At 41.1% G+C, this 20,224-nt stretch overlaps 1 protein-coding gene across 1 annotated transcript in view; it reads right to left on the bottom strand.

Annotated features, from left to right (window-relative positions):
* Positions 1 to 1,468: 1,468 nt before the first annotated feature.
* The window catches only part of LOC126199540 (head-specific guanylate cyclase-like), a 512,825-nt gene continuing 494,069 nt past the window's right edge, over positions 1,469 to 20,224 (bottom strand). The window contains exons 8-11 of the mRNA XM_049936460.1: positions 19,690 to 19,856; positions 15,838 to 15,981; positions 9,098 to 9,252; positions 1,469 to 5,185 (exon numbers count right to left, since the gene is read on the bottom strand). Of these exons, the coding sequence (XP_049792417.1) occupies positions 4,993 to 5,185; positions 9,098 to 9,252; positions 15,838 to 15,981; positions 19,690 to 19,856 (659 nt within the window). The 3' untranslated portion in view covers positions 1,469 to 4,992. The remainder of the gene's footprint in view (positions 5,186 to 9,097; positions 9,253 to 15,837; positions 15,982 to 19,689; positions 19,857 to 20,224) is intronic.

Consider the following 20,224-nt stretch of genomic DNA (forward strand, 5'->3'; position numbering starts at 1 on the left):
TGCCATCTTATTTCTCGCATATGGAATTGGAAAGAAAATCGATAACATTGTTACCATGTACCCTCTGGTACGAACAGTACCCCAAGTTTGCCGAGTATATATATCAGTGTAAAAGTGCATTAAGAAAATTACGTAGCATCACACATGTTGTTGCCTTGGAGTCCTACTCGTTGTGATTATCCTTACAGTGACTTGAGAGTACTAAAAATATGATACTAAATACATCATTGATGATATGAACTAAACACTGTCCTGTGCGCTTCGTGGCAAAGCAAAAGTCAAAGCAGGTTCGGTAGAAGTTTCGAGGAGCGTTCCGCGATTTTTATGTGCTTGGATTTTGTGATAATCGTTCGTTTGAAAATTATTTTTCTGTTATATTTGAGCTTAAAAATTTTAAACGATACTTAAGATTTCAGTAGTCATATTTGTTTAATTATAACGGAAGTTCACGCTCATAAAAGCTGCAATTTTGCCTAACGCCTGTTATCTTGCAGGTACTCCTGCTAAGATATTTCGTGGTTGTCTAGAGTCCCGAGATACAATTTTGCAAGGAGCAATGGGTACCAAGGAATGAATATTTTACGAAGACTATACGGAAACTAACATCCGATCGGGTGCGAAATGGAAACCGCAAAGGAAATCCGTCACGTTGCTGTTTACAGTTCTGAACGTACAGTGAGAACATGAAGATACCTGGTGAGAGATTTCGCCTGATGTCTTGCAGCCCACATAATATAGCTGCACTAAGTTTCTTTCTTCATCACGATTCTTGGCCGCACTCTGCATGGACAATGAGGACGCTGCTGCAGCGCTTTCGATGGGAAGTGTTTGATTACTTACCATAGAGCCCGTAATTGGCTCCCCCTGAGTCTCATGTCTGCTCGCAGGGACCACTGGTTACGAAGACAACATTTTGGCACAGACAACGAGCAGCAGGCCAGCGTAGATGATTGGCTGGAGGCAGAGGCGGCTGCCTTCTATGAACAGGTTATTGGAAAGTTGGTATATCACTACGTCAGATGTATTAACCGGATCTGCGAGTATGTAGAGAAGTACCTGGAAGGTTTAGCTCACTGTTGGAAAGAAAACATTTTTGATTTTCAGAGAGGTTTCATTTGGGGACCGGTCGGACCTTACTTTCCGAACAGCCACCGTATCTTACAGACAACACGTTGATAACAGTGCAGTACTAATGAATAGCTATGATGTAGTCATTGTCTAGATGTACACAGCTAAATGAACTAACTGGAAGAATTAATAAACATATAAATTCTCTTGATACTACTGAAATAAACTGAAATAGTCGGTGAGCAAACTACAGATTGTTAGGATTGGGAGAGTCGAAAGGGGAAGAACAGAGGAAATGACGGAAAGAGAAATGAAGAATTGTACGTAGATATTATCCGACGAAAGACTTTCTAATATGTATGTTAGTCATTGAGTGAAACTGCTGCAAGACAGAGAGAAATAAATATTTTATTAATTTCACTTTTACATCAGTTTCGGTTAAATAATTACATATATTTTCAAGTAACATTGTACTGCATTTGCAGACCAACAATTTCTATTGAGAATGAATTGATATACGTATCTGAAGTGAAGCTTCATGTCGCACAGGCGAAAGAGATGTCAGAAGAGAGAGCAGTGTTTCCATAGCGAATGCTAGCAGCTGTGTCTTAGGCGAATCGCGCGGACGCTCTTACGCTACTGGAGCTATGCCTTCCTTTTCGAACTCTAACACTTTGTGCTTTTCTTCAGCTGTCATGTCTCTTACGTGCTGAAGGTAATAGTGTTCTCCTGAGCAATTCCTACCGAGAAACTTTAAAGCAGACAACTAACGCTATATTTACCCATCTGCATTGAGTTCAGCCACAAAAAAATGTGTGCTCCAAAAAAGGAGAAAAATGAAAAGAGATGTGCCCTGTTACGTTTATTATTTCGTTATAAACGTTTCATTAATCTGCCTTTCGAATTTCTATGCATTAATTAGTCCTTTTCGTCCGGAATGTTTGTTTCTGTTCCACTCAATTATAACAAATCTTGTTAAAGATAATTTTCTGCATCTGTGTTACGCATTCGACAATCTGAATAGTTCTTAGTAAATCTGAAAGCATTTCTTGGCTGTTCTGAATTCGTGTCCTCAAAAAACACGCAATAGGCTTGAAAAATTCTAACATTTCACTCAGAACCGACCGATACAGGCTAGATACTGTCTGACAAGAATAACATAGACATTTTCATCCTAAAAAAGGGTACTATATAACTGAAAACTTCACAGACACACTCCTTCCCAAAAGATCCGCATTTTGTCAATGTAAGATCCACATTTTTAGAACAAATTTTTGTACTCAACTTTTCCTGAAATGTCCTTCAGATTATATCAATCCCACCTCTTTCAAAATTAGGGCGACAGGGTTGAAATGATCTCTACTTTCCGAAACAAAGACAATACGACAGTTCCTCACATGTAATATCCTCACGCAAAAATACGGCGTGGAATTTTTCTGCGTAGGGAGTTGAATGAAAACACTAATTTTAATTGGTAGGTCTTCCCTGTAGATATTTTCAGGGGGTAATCACTTTCTACGATTTTAGTGAATTATGACAACAAAAGCACGTACTATGAAACGATGCCAAAAGCGTAGTGATTTGGTGTCATGTACTGGAGAAACTACAGACATGATTGTCCATTAATGGAGAGACGGACTGACTACAGTTTCTTGCTAACAACTGTTCACTGGAGTATAAAGGATGATTGACATGATTACATAAGCAAACACTTATGATTTTCTAAAGGTAGTTTTCATGTTAACCTACTTTGGGCGTATTGTAAGCGCAACAGGGCCAAAGTTTTGGTTTCACTTTGGACACTAACAGTTGTGAAAATAGGTATCTACGCGAATTGTTACCCAGAGTTCTTGGAGCTATGAGCTGAGAGCGGTTGATATACTGGAGTTTAGATCTTTCTAACGCAATATAAACCAAAATTCACTTCCTGAGTAACTAAGGAACAAGTTTTGCTACGATCTGTTCGAATCGTTTGAATGTATGTATGAATGGCGAAGCACGTAGCTGTTAATGGCTTTCCTTGAAATTTCGTGTGTTATGATCGTATATTTATTGCAACTATATCAGCCATACATGAGGTGCAATGTGTCATCTGGAGATTCACCTTACTGTTTCATACACAGTAAGAATCTCAATCAAGAACTGTGCTCCACGGGACGCCATTAACTCTAGGTTTCACTAATGAAATGGGAAAAGTGTTCCCAAAAAGACTGGAAAGCATGAGTGATTTTTCTTCGACTTACTTTCACAGTCCTCAATGGCGGATTCAGAAGCATGACATACCATACGTCATCAACTATTATCGCCTGGTGACCAGCACAAGTTACTCTTTGATGCGGTCGATGGATTTTTGCACTCTATGAATGGTAAGCATTAATACCAATCTTCAGTGGTTTTAAAGGAAACAGTAAATTTTTTTGGTTAAATATTTGCACTGCTGCTATAAGTTTTTAAAAAATCACGTCACACACGTACATACAAGTTTTACTTACGTAACACATTATGAGCTGTAGCGTGATGTTCGCAGATAATGAACAGCGTTATCTGTTTTTCAACGTTGGTGCTGATATCACATAGTCCAGACGGAGAATGCCTAATAGGTATTGTTTTGTCAAAGTTTATAACTTAGTGAAGAGCACTTTGATTAATTGTCCAGGTGATGTACACTTCAACATCGATAAATATTTTTATGCACTGGATACAGCTACGCGTAGCGTCTGCCCTAACACCTCTCGTTCGCATTATCATTATGAATATCAGTGAGTACGCACTGAAGTTCCTTATACAAGACACAAAATATATAACGAGTCTTTGCAGATCTATTTTTTATTTAAAACATTTGGCATATTCTCCTCTCATGCCTCAAAATATTTGTTCCCTTGATAATATGTTAAGAAATGTATTTGGCTGCAGACAATTACACTTCCCGTTAATCTACAAACACTAACGGATGAGTAAACAGGTTCAGTGGTTTGTTTGGTAGTTCCTACTTCATTTAGTCGAAGTGACGTAGGTGTTGGTCTCCCGCCAGGGAATGAGTCAAGAAACAGAGGAAAACAGATGTAATTTAACACTTTTACCATCGTAAAAACTGTGCTGTTGATGGGCATCCAAGGTACATAACACGAAGGGAATATTTTAGAGTCAATATTGCCAACGCTTTGACTATGAAAGAACAGATGGAAAGGCACACAAGACATCCCTCCCGAACAGTGGGAGAAACATTGAGTAAATAGTCACCGGAAGAGAGATATGCCTCTTAAGTGGTTTACGAAGCACTTAACGAACAGTAATCTTAGAGTGACGTTTTAATAATTGTGTAATTCATTGCACAAGATTAGTAGTAGAAGATGATACCTGAAGTTTCATTCGTCACCGTAAAGATGATTTTTATTGACGCTGTTGGTAACATTAATAGTCTCCCGAAAGTTTTTTTTGTCGTAAATGAGAAGTTTCTGCTCGCGTTTGAACTTCACCCATGCGGGATCACGGGTCATTCAACCAGCCACGGGCGCTGATATAGTGAAAGTACTTCACCAAGATCGGTTACGACTCCCTCTTAATGTATGTAGGGGATCTGCAACATCATGGAACTTTCATTTAGCAGTAGAAGTTTGTTTGCAGGGATCTACGCTAAAGAAGTACACCTTTCGCGGATCGCATTGCCTAAGGGTAACATGAAGTATTAGAGGAGATTTCACAGTGTCTGACATTAGCGAAACCTTGTCGATAGACAACCATATTTTCCCGGTTCGTGCCTTAAATTCATGTAGCATATACGAATGTACGAATGCCTATTCGAGGCCCTGTCTGCTCTCTCGTAAACTTTCCTTCTCCAGCACCTCACTCGCTGGTCCGTAGTGGTTTACGCCTCGAATGTAGCGCCTGCTGGGCTGCTCACAGACGCACGTGGCGCTGCGCAGCCTAGCGGTGCTGCAGACCGAGCTCGGCTATCGCCGCCTCCACGTGGTCTGCGAGGGGCCGGTCCGCCGGCAGAGACGGGTGTTGGTAGCCGAGCACGAAGTAGCACGTGCCCGGGATGTCCTTGGGGAATCCCTTTGGTAGACACTCGCGAGGCCGTTCCTCAAACTCGAAACCTGGTGTCTGCACCAGGCACCTGCAACGATAAGACAGTATTTCAGAGCAAAAAGGGCACATAACTATTTCCTTCACAAATTCTGGGGTTCTTAGGAAAATAAAGGTATTTAGAACTTTCAAATACACCCAAACATATCATTTCTTTTTTTCACTTGAAAGAGATATTGAGATGGATCGACTGGCCATACGCTGATGTGGTACATACATATTAAATTCTCAATGCGAGTATAGTCCATCGTATCTAAGCGATTTACTCGTTTATACCTGATGTGTTCGCTCATGCTTCTAATACTTTGAAGCTCCGTCCTCACTTCTGCAACGTTTGATGTTGAGTTTTATATAATCTTCCGTTCCTCTTGAAAATCTCATTTCTACCGCGTACTGTATTGCATCATTCTCTTCTGTAAAGTATTGTACTTCTCTGACAAGTAACATAGACGTTCTTGCAACAATATTTCTGTCTCATCGCTCCTTTTTCAGGACTCTGTGCGCGACACAGTAAAAACGTCCGTCTGTCTGTCTGTCTGCCCGACTATTAAAATCCCTTTTCTTCGGCAAGGGGCAGTCATGTAAAATTGAAACTTATGCCGCTTTCTAGGATCTACGGTCCACTGGTGATGAAAACAATTCAAATATAGAGCCACAAACTTATTGATAAAAACTTATTGGGTACTGCCCGTTGAATCGGTGCCATGAAATTTGGCAGGAAGATAGGTTAAACAGTACAACTATAGGAGAAAATCTGAAAATGGTAATTTGTAGCTATGTGAGAAGAAAAAAGGTTTTTTTGCTATTTGTTGTCCGACTGTTTGTCTGCCCGTCCGTCTGTTACGCCCCTTTCTCAGGAATTGGTAGAAGTGTCACATTGAAATTTCTCTCATACACACTAAGATTTATAGTCCTTTCACGGTGTAGTAAATGGACGCTTCTAAGTCAATGCAATCAAAAGATATGGGCAGTTATGTCACATATTTCAATACTCGCAGACTCACTCATCCCCACTGACCTAGAATCACGTAACTTGCCAAGCTACGGTCTTTCAAAATAAATCTAAAAGAAAAGAAAAACGAGAAATATTAATTTGTAATTATATCACTCTAAAAGATTTTATTTTCTCACAGTATATCCCACAGTCCGTTTGTTCGTCTGTTAAGATACCTTTTTCTCAGGAACGGAGGGATCTATGGAATGTGAAGTTCGTGTCATGTACTGTCTATGGTCAGTCTACGGACACTGTTGTAAAACAGTGAAGCTTCTGAGTTTATGCTATCAGAAGATACGACCGTGTATGTCACGTACTCAAATGCTCAGAAACTCACTGATTAAAACCTATACGGTTTTTCCTGTTCACCTAGAATCATGATATTTGTCAAGAAGCAAGGTTTCACAGTACAAGTAAAGGAAGAAAACATAATTGTTATTCTGTAATCTGTTAATCTCATAATTGTTAATCTGTAAATATATCACTGAAAAATATAAAACATGCGACTTCAGACTTCAAACAAAAGCATTCTCGAAAGTCGTGGAATTCCAGGGGCCGATATCTTGCCATGACAATGTAGATAACAGACAAAAATGGTGTATGGCTTCTTGGTTATAGATGAAAAAATACGTGTTTCTCTGTTTTGGAAATTTAGTTCGTAGCCGGCCGCGGTGGCCGTGCAGCTCTAGGCGCTTCAGTGCGGAACCGCGTGACCGCTACGGTCGCAGGTTCGAATCCTGCCTCGGGCATGGATGTGTGTCATGTCCTTAGGCTACTTAGGTTTACGTAGTTCTAAGTTCTAGGGGACTGATGACCTAAGATGTTAAGTCCCATAGTGCTCAGAGCCATTTAGTTCGTAATGGGGTGAAGTATAGTCAGACTGATTCACTGATTCATCATTGGACAGCGTAAATCGTTAAGCACAGAAACTTGAAGTTTGAAGATGGTGTGGATCTCATAACGTAGGCATTGTTTAGGAAAGGATTATCAATTCCATCCCTAACGTCATCAAAGAGCGGATGAAAGACTGAAAATATATTGCAATTAAGGAAATTTTGAAGTTATACTTAGAAAAAATTGTATTTGCTTTCTCAGTCAGAAAATAAAAATACCTGTTTGAGCATTTTTGGAAACTCAACCACTGAGGGGATAAAGTGTTTTTGAAAATAAATAATTACAAAATAACTACCAAAGGATTTTAAGGCTAAATCTGTGACAATTAGTACTTGGCTTCACGGTCAGATATAAAAAATAACTGTTTTAGTGATTCTGGAAATTCAACCCCTACGGGAGTGTAATTGGGAAGAAAGTTTTACGAAAACATTTGGTAACATTAAAAAAATAATTGAAGCTAAATTTATGATAATTCGTATTTCACTTCTCCGTCAGATATAAGAATTGGTATTTTACTTCTCCGTCAGATATAAGCAAATAGATGTTAGGGGATGAAAGTTACATGGAAATTTCACTCAAAAGAACACAAATGAAATGATTAACAAAAACTTTGAACTCCAGCTACCAGAATCGATTTTTGGTCAGAAATACATTAGAAAAAGACTATGCTTAAACGGCCTTACTTAGTGAGAAGAGCTTAGAATGTGTTGCAGTTTGTGAACAACGTAAAAATTCGATTAAATGAAAACAGGAAAATCTCTGCAGGCCATTCCGTCTACAGGAGTGAAGCAGCGGGCGCGGAGCTAGTCTAACAAAATTTATGATATCGTAATAGCAGATCGTTTAATGAATTTGCTCGACATCTGACTCTGCAGGATTCTCATTGACCATTACACTTAATTCTGCACGAAAAACTGGAAGTGAAAATGTGCTTGATGAAAAGCACACTGGAAAGAATTTTCCAACACTCTCTATGCACTCTGGTTATATTCACGATCTCTATGAAATTGCTCCAGATCGTAATTCTTGAAATCTGAAGCCACATCAGTTTTAAACAGAAGCCAAAACGACGGAAAAGATCTGTGAGAACGTTTCGAAAAAGGTGAATATAATTTTAGCACTTGAAAATATAATGGCCACTGATTTTTTTGGTTCCCAGCGTATGAAATGAGAAAATTATAACTCAGACCTATTTTGCTTCGTTGTTGGCTAATTTTAATACGAGATTGAATGCAAAGAGACCAAGATTGGTAAAGGGGAACTCATCCAAATGTGGAGCAATCGTGTTGACGAGATCGCCTGAATTCGGGTTTGAATTCGTTCCTGGTACAATCTGTTCTCCAGATTTAGCTCAATGTTACTTCGGATATTCCAAGCACGGAAATTTTATCTTCCTTGAATACCTGGGAAGGAAGACTGCCAATCAAATCGAACTCGGAGTGTTGAAAAGCAACTAACAGTAGCGCTTCCTTCCGCACCCCCTCGCCTTCTATCCTCAGTACTTGCAGATGACGACCTTCACGGGAATTATTAATGACATTACCGCTAAATGTAGGTTGCAGTAGGTACTGGGAGATGAAGAAGCTTGCACAGGATAGAGTATCATGGAGAGCTGCATCAGACCAGTCTCTGGACTGAAGACCATAACAACAACCGCTAAATCACAGTGGCAGTAATGGGTCATTAGTGAAAGAATGGCAGTTAACCCACCTCCCTCCCTCCCTCCCTGTCCCTAAAATAAACAAATGAAACTAGTTCACAAGTACGAAAAAATTGCACTGATTAAATTTTCATGAAATGAGAAAGTATGAAGGACACATTGAAGAAATTAATTTCTTAGATATAATGAAGAGAAAATACTCAATGGGTTAAATTGCTTAACTATGGACTATGTCGGCCCTGAGAAATAGAAATTTAAAAAATGTTTATTCTTTTTCTTAGCACTTTTATGAAGTGACATTTATAACAAGGAAAGTCTACACAACACAACATAGCTTGTAACATTCTGGAGAAATACAGTGTGTGCGTGGTGAAGGCGACGTTCAGGCTGCTCACCTGTGCGTGGTGGGACTGACATTGACGCGCAGGGGTTCCGAGCCAGACTCGAACTTGTTTGCGATGGTGACGTTGTTCCCGAACAGGCAGTAGCGCGGCATCATGCGGCCCACGACGCCGGCCAGCACGGTGCCCGTGTGCAGACCCACGCGCATCTGCAACATCACACACTCTGCAACAGCATCCACGCAGGCGGCCATACCTAGGTATGTTGTGAGTAACGAAAGCGTAGTGTAATCGAATTGCGAGGCAGGTAAATGTACTGACATTTTCTTTAGCCTCGTAAGACTTTTATACAAGCAGCGGATGTGTAACCAGAATTTTAAAATACAATACTTGTTCATCAGCAGGGAAATGTTTTCGATATTGAGGCTGAATATTGTGTATTTCTCCTCACTCTGAGATCCTTACCATGTCAGATTAACGGAGTAGTCAGAAACGGTCCACGGAAGAATGAGCTGTTTTTTCATGAGTTCTTTTAGTAAACACGAGGATGACACTGAGACACTCGACAAACTTTATTGGCAGACGCTACAAAAGAGAATCTAGGCGTAACTAGATATATTTTTAAGATTTCAGGAACCTGTATTCTAATACAAGTCAAATAACAGGTTACTTTTGTACGTATTCGTCTAGCGAAATGTCAGTGACTAAAAAATTTGACTAATTTTGGCTCATACGGAGCCTAACTGACACGCGTTGTTCCTGTCTTCTATGAAAGTGGTATACTGCCTGAAGTACCCTCCTCCATACACCGAAAGCTTGCTTGCATGGTGTAAATATACCGGGTGATCAAAAAATCTGTATAAATTTTAAAACTGAATAAATCACGGAATAATGTAGATAGAGAGGTACAAATTGACACACATGCTTGGAATGTCATGGGGTTTTATTAGAACCGAAAAAATACAAACTTTCAAAAAACGTCCGACAGATGGCGCTTCATCTGATCAGAATAGCATAACAAAGTAAGACAAGGCAAAGATGACGTTCTTTACAGGAAATGCTCAATACGTCCACCATCATTCCTCAATAATAGCTGTAGTCGACGAATAATGTTGTGAACAGCACTGTAAAGTATGTCCGGAGTTATGGTGAGGCATTGGCGTCTGATATTGTCTTTCAGCGTCCCTAGAGATGTCGAACGATCACGAAACTCTTGCGACTTCAGGTAACCCCAAAGCCAATAATCGCACGGACTGAGTTCTGGGGACCTGGGAGGCCAAGCATGGCGTAAGCGGCGGCTGAGCATACGATCATCACCAAACGACGCGCGCAACAGATCTTTCACGTGTCTAGCGATACTTTGATTTTTTTATTGTAATCAAACCCCATGTCATTCCAAGCATGTGTGTCAATTTTTACCTCTCTATCTACATTATTCTATGATTTATTAAGTTTTCAAATTTATACTGACTTTTTCATCACCCGGCATTTATAGCTTTTCATTGGAAGGCAGTAGCTCCCCCCGTCATAGACACATATCTAAGTTTAGCTTTCAAAGTAATATGCGTTATTTTCACTTACAGCGACCGTTTGTTCATATATATTTGCATACTTATACCGTTTCAGGTAGACCACTTTAGCAGCCGGAAAAGAAAGTTATGATTGTGTCTTTGTTAGATCATTTAAGATGATTACAGCTTCTCTGAATGTCAATGTACGGTCTTAAATGGCGAACGCCATTTAATAGCGAAATAAAGCATCCTGGCAGATATGAGGACGAAGAAAAATGTTGCTAGCCTTGTCCGCACTCCAATATATGCAGCGCAGAGAAATGCCACTATATGGAAAAAGTCATGTTTCCCTCTGTGAACTGGATGTATCTCTGTTCATATTCCGTCTACAACAATAACATTTAAAATTCAGTTCAGATAACGAAATTTTTCCTAACTTTTTCTCTCATAAGTACCTTTTTCATATTACTTTCTTAACTTTTTACAACACACCAACCAAAATACTTTTTCAGAACCACGATGATTTAAAATTATACACCTTGCTAAGTGATTTCCCCACGCCCTTCGTTCAAAAACGTTCACCTCTATCGGCACTTTCCTTCAACTTCTCAAAGCACTGTCGTGAATCGTGGATGAATAGCCTAGTCATTTACGGAATTTCTTACGAAAGGCAAAATTCCCGGTAATGGAGCCATTCAATTTTAAATATCTGAGAAATTTTCGGAGTAGTTCGTACTACACCTCTTCATTTTATTTTGTGAGTGCGAACCTTTTTGTTTTTGAAATAGCTTTAGTTATCAACAAAAAGAAGACGCTCCACTAAGGAATTATCCGAATGGGACGGAAATTGTTAGGTGTGATGTACGTGTAGAGACAAGCAAATGAGTTTCATTCCAGAAAAATTGAATGATTTATTCAAGAGAATGAGCTTCACAAATTGAGCAAATCAATAACATATTGGTCCGCCTGTGGTCTTTGTGCAAGCAGTTATTCGGCTTGGCATTGAGTTGTTGGATTGAGGGATGTCGTGCCAAATTCTGTCCAATTGGCGCTTTATCTCGGAAAAATCTGGAGCCGTTTGGAAGAGTCTGCCCACAGTGCTCCAAGTGTAGAAATCCGGCAATCTTGTTGCCCAAGGTTGGGCAGCAGAAACTCTCGCCGTGCGTGGGCGGGTATTATCTTATTGAAACTGAAACCCAGGACGGCTTGCCATCAAGGGCAATAAAGCGGGGCGAAGACTATTATCCACGTACCGCTGTTCTGCAAGGTTGCCGCTTGTGACAACCAAAGGGCTTCTACTATGAAATGAAATGGCACATCAGACAGTTACTCCTGGTTGTCTCGTCGTATGGACGGCGACTGTCAGGTTTTCTTTTTCCCCACCGCTGTTCAGGACGACTCCAGACACATCTTCGACTGTCATCGTGGCTCATTTCGAAGCGAGAATCATCACTGAAGACAATTCTACTCAACTCAATGAGATTCCAAGCTGAAAGGGCCCGACACCACTGCAATCGGGCATGTAGGCGTTCAGAGGTCAATAGTAGTGGCGCGAGGGGCAACATGTGCTCAGTTCCCCATCTGTGTGCTGGCTGTTAATGTTCCTTATGGTCACTGAAACACCAGTTGCACGCGGATAGATGACAGTGATGAATCCAGGACTGTTAGGCTGCTCTGACGTTTGCAAAGTCCTCACATTTGAGATCTCTCTCTTGACGGTTTGTTTGGCCGTCGGCTACCCATTCCTACCAGCATGGTCAAATATTGGCATCGCTCCTATTCTAATGTCAAGCGATTCGTGAATTACTCAAACAGGCTTCTTTGAGCCGAATTAAACGTCCTCTCTTAAATGCTGACATCTGAGTTTATTGCTCACGCGCACGTCTACAAGGCACAGTTACTGTTCAGCTGAGTTAACGGAATGAAATTCGCAACGATTTACGTCCTGGTATGACCATGTCCTACGTTTACTATACTTACCAGTCGCACGGTGAATCTGCGGTGCAGCGTCACACATCATACATTGACGGCCAAAGCTTACAATTTTGCATTTTCCATAGATACCACTCTGCATAACTCCATCCTGGTCCGCTCTTTTTATTTTTATTTTGTTTCTTTGTTGTGATGGAGTGTATTATCGACCGCACACATTTCGCTCATCTGTAGTTTTAACATTGTAATTGGTTAGCACGGCAATATGTCATGCAAAGAGGCTCTGGTTCGATTCATGATTCGGGCGGAGATATTATCCGCACGGGATTCCGTATTGTGTTGTTTTAATCACCACATCATCCTCACCGACACGCACGTAGCCGAAGTGGCGTGACCTAAAAGGACTTGCAGCAGGCGACCGATCTACCCCATGGGAGGCCATAGTCACGCGACAATTCAGTTCACATATTTCTGTGGATGTGAGACGACTAGAATTTGTGCAACGACTTACAGAATTGTTTTTCAATATTTACTATTTACAATCTTTAATGTATGTTCGTTTGTATGGACAAATACAACCCCATAAGAAAACTGAAGTACGTAATAAAAGATAAACTTGATGAACAGATATGAGATAGAATAACAATACAGATAAGTCTCCTGCGCACAGTGAGATAATAAATGGATGAGGCAATAATTCTGTAGCACATTAAACTACTCTCCCTTGTGGCTTAGGGAAGAGATCTAATTCAAAAAACAAATTTTAATTCTTCCTTTATTTTATGAAGTTATAAGACAAAATAGTCGACATGAAGTCGGGAAAATTGAACTCTGCTTCCTAATTGGCAACTAAAACCCTGCCAGTTAAGATACGTTGTCATTGCAAGCGTTATATACTCGTGGATCATGTTGTTTGAGAATCTGTTCCGGGCTTAGTAAGGATCACTTTTCTCAGTGTTGTGCCTAATTATGGACCTTATGGTCTTAACCTGTTGCTTGTTAGTTACTAACCAATCTCCTTGCCACTGACCAGCACTTTTTATTTCTGACGACAAAATGCGACCGTCCTCTACTGACCTATCTCCGAAAATGTGTGGGTAATAACACCGCTCATGATTTCCATGTCTCGACATCCACCCCTAAGGTATATGGAAGCTTCCTCTTTCCCATATCCGTGACAAAACGCCTGAAAGACTGAAAATCACTCGAGAGGTATAAACAAATTTTAAGCAGAATAAGAGTTCTAAGTTTTAACGAATTCATGGCGGTTGAGGAATGACATTTACTCTAGTAGGATCTGTATGTTCAGGAGAATGACATTGACATTCTGAATCGTTCATTTAGTTAGATGCAACTCCTACAATGAATGGAGTGCAGCAGGCCGACGTGGCCGTGCGGTTCTAAACGCTTCAGTTTGGAACTTCGTGACCGCTACGGTCGCAGGTTCGAATCCTGCCTCGGGCATGGATGTGTGTGATATCCTTAGGTTACTTAGGTTTAAGTAGTTCTAAGTTCTAGGGGACTGATGACCACAGAAGCTAAGTCCCATAGTGCTCAGAGCCATTTGAACCATATTTGAATGGAATGCAGAGGTTTGAGTGAATGAGAAATCTGTTACTAGAGTTAGTTCACATCTGGTCCAATGCTTCGTGGATAGCGAAAAATGCGCATCAAGTACACTGAGTGAAATTTCAAAATAATATTGGAAAAATAGTGGAACGTTCAAAGCTCTTTGCCTGCTTCGACCACTGTAATATCGTATTGCCCATCTGACAGACTAAAATACATTTTAAAACGCCACTGGAAGCACGCCAGAGTCTTTGTGCAAGTTAGACAGGGTTTGTGACAATAGCTTAAAATGGAAAAAAATACCAGAGAAATAAAAATCAGTTTGTGGTTTCTGACTTCTGCTTTCCCTAATAATAGCAGTAAGTATTTTTTCACTGTGCACTTTACAGAAAACTATTCCGAAATGTGTCTTCGTAATATAACTAGCGACCTCTTCATAGGACAACGAGACTAAATGGCAGAATGTATTGGTCACATAAAAAGCTGCTTAATTGTACCAATGAGAAGTAAATCAGTGTCGTGTCAGAACATGAACGAAAAGGGACAGTTACTTCATCTTGACTAACTTCATTTTGTGTATTCAGTACAGCCGCTGGATTTACGTTGCTGTGGTCCTTTCTTGGTCTAAAGACGAAGGTATGTCTCGTAACGATTTTCTGTTTCCCGCTTCAAATTTCATATTCCTGATCACATTGTGTTGTAGCTGTTGGTCGCTTCCCCAGCAAAATTATTAAAATATGTTTGTGAGGAATGTGTTGCTCCTGATAGTATATCTCATAACCTTTGTCTTCGTTGTATTATAAAATGCATACTTTCGTAGACGGTATTTGAGTTTTTCTTGATATTAGTTTCATGGGCTTAAGGTCACAGTCCAAGGCGTCTCTTTCTAATGTTTCGTCTTCAAATGCTGGAGACATCATCGAAGGCTGTAACAACTCAGACAGCAGCTGCAATCTGAAGTAAGTTCAGTAAGCTGAAATGTTTGTGTGTTGCCAGGTGTCGGATTTAGGGAAATAACGGAAAACTTAAATCAAGACGCAGATTAGCACAGTCGTCCTCTCGAATGCATGCTCGGTGACGTCTGTCACGGATCTTTGTTTAGTACTAAATCCAATGTCTTATCTAATTTCCAACCTTCTTCTTTTCAGTTAAAGTTGCACTTCCAAGTGTAGTAATGATTAGATCTTGTTAAACAATGGTTTCAGAGAAAGGTCGACCCATTGCAATGCTAAAATGTAGAAGGAGGCCAAAGAAAGTAGAAGAAAACAAAAACTCTTCAGTACGAAAGAAGGCCGATTGAAATTGGTCTAGGTCATTAATTGAAGGTCACTGGCCACGGCGTTGTGAATGGTGAGAGACTGAAATTTGGCATTCTGTTGTGGCACTGTGTATCTCGGAATATTAAATTCACTTGCAACTTCCCCCATCTGTCTAACTCCAAGTACCATACCTTGTTCAGTCTTTTAATTTCCATTGTGCGGTCCAATCACTTTCGGGACCTTTTCACATGAATCACCTGACTGCAAATTACAACTTCAGAAATGCACTAACATCTGTGTATGTGCATATTGCTATCCCTTGACTTTTGTGTCGTCAGTGTATAAATAAACGTTGTTTACCAGTGTCGTCTCCTTTACTAATTATTTCGTAGTTTGAGTGGTAGTGGTTACTATTTCATTGCGCACGGATGTGATGTTCTCAGAAAGGTTGGGAATCACTCGTTTAAGGCGTTTCAGTGTGTCAACAGAGTGAGGCCTGGCGATGCGGGGCCTGGAGACTCACCCGGATGGGCCGGCCGTCGTGTGTGACGTGGTTGGCACACGTCTCGATCATGCGTAGCGCCATCCACGCGATCTGCTGGGCATGCGTGTCCGACTGCTTGTGCAGCCCGCCAGCCACGCAGTAGGCGTCGCCAATCGTCTCCACCTGCAAAAAGTGCGCCGCTTGCCGTATGTAGTGATTAACTCTGGCCGCTTGCTGCAGCCCTTCGATTACACTATAGAAGAGGAAGACAACATAAGTAATAACGAAAACTATTCATCTGGCTCGATGTAAGGACCTGTAAAAAACATTCTGGGAGATTTAACCACGCCGTGAATGTACTGTACTGTACTGTACCAACAGCTAAGATAATGACCCCGAACATGACGCAATATGAAGTTACATTTACGCTGAAAAAATAGATAGCTTCTTCAAACCAGCCATAACTCGTACAATAATTTATCTAAGATCAAGGAGTTCAATGAATGAATCTCATTTTTCAAAAATACCTTTAAAATATACTTGTTAAGCGAAGACATACTACATAGTGCGAAAAATGTAAAGCCTATTGCCAAAGTACGGCAATGGATAATACTAATAAGTTACTCAGTTTCTGAGGTCATTGTGGACGAAAGCTGGCTCACACACGGAAACACGGAGTTTGAATGCTCAAAATGTAAACCATACATCACAGCCATGATGTCAGGTAGCTGACAGTGTGATTGAAACTTTCTGGCAGATTAAAATTGTGTGCTGGACCGAGACTCGAACTCGGGAGCTTTGCCTTTCGCGGGCAAGTGCTCTACCAACTGAGCTACCCAAACACGACTCACGCCCCGTCCACACAGCTTTAATTCTGCCAGTATCTCGTCTCCTACCTTCCAAACCTTCTACTGGCAGAAGTAAAGCTGTGGGAACGATGCGTGAGTCGTGCTTGGGTAGCTCAGTTGGTAGAGCACTTGCCCGCGATAGGTCCCGAGTTCGAGTCTCGGTCCGGCACACAGTTTTAATCTGCCAGGAAGTTTCATATCAGCGCACACTCCACTGCAGAGTGAAAATCTGATTCTGACAGTGTGATTAATTCAGTGTTCAGGAAAAACTGAACAGTGAAGCCGGGGCTGCTTTAAGGGCAAAACGACCCAAGCAGCCACTCGTGGCTCCAGGCTGAGAGGGGCGCCAGATACGTTCCAGCGCAAAATTTTTATACAGGATGTATCATAATTAGTATCAAAAACTAACTCGTGTCAAAGGAGGTGGGGAGGATGGGGTGCAACAAATGATACATCATCTTTGTGGAAACATGTTCTCGAATCGGAAGTAAGTGTAGCACTAGCTATTTTTTATATTCACAACAACTTCGTTACAAAACAGTATTAAAAATACTTCATTCTTCACTATGGACGATACGATTGCGATTGCACTGTTGTTTAGTGACAGTCCTTCTATTCAGAAAGAAAGAGCCTCTAAGCCTTTTCCAGTCTACCTGATTTCGGTTTCCCTTGGATCCTAAATTACTTCAGGCTCGTAATTATCGTATGGAAGCGAAACTTTGTATATGCAACAATGCGTCAATGCGGAACTGACTTACGCGCGCATTCGGGAGGACGACGGTTCAATCGCGCGTCCAGCCATCCTGATTGAGATTTTCCGTGATTTCCATAGATGCAGGGATGGCGGGCACGTCCGAATTCCTTCCCTAATCCGATGAGACCGATGACCTCGATGTTTGGTCCCTTCGCCCAAACAACCCAACCCAACGATTTACGTGGGGAAAAAAATTTGTTCCAGTTTTGGCCACCACGTGCAGATCTGTCTCTGTACATTGTTTATATGACGGTATGACATCCACGCTGTCATCTGAGAAGGACATACGCGAGTGAACAGTATGGCTGTCGAGAAGAGAGACACTGCACAGTTAGTGAAACTATTTCATGTGAACGGCAGCAGTTGCAGTGCTAGGCCCGATATCATTAAATGGTTCAAAGAAGATTCGGAGCAACGTTCTGAATTTGCATGTTGGTTTCTGGTACGGATCGAACTTGATGAACGTGATGAGGCACATTTTATAGTACAGGGTGCAGAGAACACACAGACACACTGCCGAATTTGGTGTACTGTTAAACGGGGTATTTGCACGATGTGCTATTGCACTCACCGTAAGTGACTGTGTGCTGCGGATTCACAAGCAGCTGCATTCTCTGTCCGTTCATCTTTGAAGGCGAGATGGGTGGACCATGAGGTATGTACGTTATCGAGACTGCTTATACAGCAGGAAACAACTGTTTCTATGCAAGATTGGACAACAAGTCATGTCGCTCGGCTAGTGAAAGATTTGCTTCATGCAAGCCTCCCAGAAAGTGCTAACTCCAGCCGTTTCCCAGATTCATGGCTTGCAAGATCTGTTCTGAAACCATGTGACTCTCGACTTTGGACATATCTTAAGGTACACTTTCACCAGGGACGTGTTCAGCCTCTACTTCCTGATCTGAAAATCGATATGCAGGAAAACGTTGCTCACATTCCACCGAAACTCCTGTGAGCAGTTGTTGATTACGTTATACAGAAGCAACATCTCATCGACATCTCCGGTGCTCGTGCACAAAAAAACTGTGTAAGTGCTGGTTAATAATAGAATCAACATTATACATTTCTCATTGTTTCATCGTATCTGTCCAGGACCCGTTCCTAATCCATTACATATGGAAACGTATACATACAAGTTTCTTGCAATCCATCTAATTTTCTTCCAGTGTAAATTTGTTCCGCATTAACACACAACCATATCTACGAACCCCCTCTGGACTCTTGTGGGTAGTAGCACTTTAATTATAACGAATCGGTACAAAAAATGCGAGCACGCAGCAGCAGAGCTTGGTAAATTGACAGGGACATGGTGTGACGAAAGTGGGAAGAACTTGATTATCGACTTTATATTTGCATAATTAGTAGGAGAGCACCTATGAAACACTTGTAAAACGTCAAAAAATCCCTTTTGAATTTCTCCATATGGATGCAAAGCTTTGTGAGAGAATGTCAGTACAATAGCTATAGCAAATTTGTGAAATCGCTTCAATCATTTGTCACAACCTTGTAGTTAGGTTTGGAAAACCGTCTAAGAATGAGGTCCAGGCTCGCCGGCACACTGACACCCGTTACTAATCCGCGGTCAGGTTCGAACCGAGCCGCGCATCTCCTCTTCCCGTAAGCACGCACTTTACGGCGCGTTTACACCTGTGTCCCTTGCACTAGTTACCGTGCGGCTGTGCTTGTCCCACATACGAGAAGAGAAATGCGTGTAGGTGCATGGCTCGTCCTCAACATAAGCGTGCGAGTTACTCCACTGACACCAGTGTTCACACTGGTAGTCTTTATTTTGTTTCAACTATTCTTGGTGCAGCAAACTTTATTACAGCAGCAATCAATATACTATCAGAAACTATAACACTAGACCAAACACACTTATTTGTTTGTTCTGTTGCTATTACAGCCCTTCTTCTTCATCTTTCACTTCCCGTTTTAGCCGGTACTACCTGTATTACTATATTACTAACAGACCGAAGCCTAAATAAATCATTTATTGAACCATCATGCTGGACAAGCATAGCCGCACGGCGACTAGCTGCAAAGCGCACAGGTGTAAACGCACCTAAACGCACTCGACCACACGGACGGGTATTTGAAACCGCAATTGAAGCATAGGTGACTAAGTGGATTTATGATGCTTCAGAGAACATTTTAGAACGCGAATTGATTTGTTCTTTCATTTTCTGAGAATGCATGCTACCCATCCTCTTTTAGCCTTCAACGAAATGTCTCCCTATGTCAATAAGAGACACGGCATCTATAAAGGTGGCATTTTCATTGAGTGGATACCTTGTAAACGTCCAGCTGTCCACAGAACACGTCGAACTGCGAGTATAGATTCTGCAGCATGTTGATGACCATGATAGGCGTGGCCCCAGAGCAGATGGAGGTGAAACCAACGATGTCGCTGAACAGCATCGTTACGTCGTCATGGGATGTAGCTTCGATAGTCTCACCTGCAAAAAGCAAAGATAACCTGATATGCGGTCTGTATTCTGTGAAATATTCCTAATCGAATGTATTGGAAATAAAACGCCACGACAGTAATCGATCACTACCCTGAGCAACTGAACTAATAGGAAAATAAAAAGGAATTAAAAAGAAAGTGAAGCTGAAAATACCTCTACAAAAATAATATTACTAATGGATTACCTAATGCTACTGTTGCTTATTCACACAAAATGAATAAAGCTCTACGTTAAATATCGAAACTAATTTCCTAAAATAAGAGAAGAAAGGTGCAATAGGTTACTAGTTATGTAACTCGCCTCCAGACGTCATTAATTTACAAGTATATCCAGATTGGTTCAAATGGTTCAAATGG

This window comes from Schistocerca nitens, chromosome 8 (genome assembly GCF_023898315.1).
Source record: "Schistocerca nitens isolate TAMUIC-IGC-003100 chromosome 8, iqSchNite1.1, whole genome shotgun sequence".
Lineage (NCBI taxonomy): Eukaryota > Metazoa > Arthropoda > Insecta > Orthoptera > Acrididae > Schistocerca > Schistocerca nitens.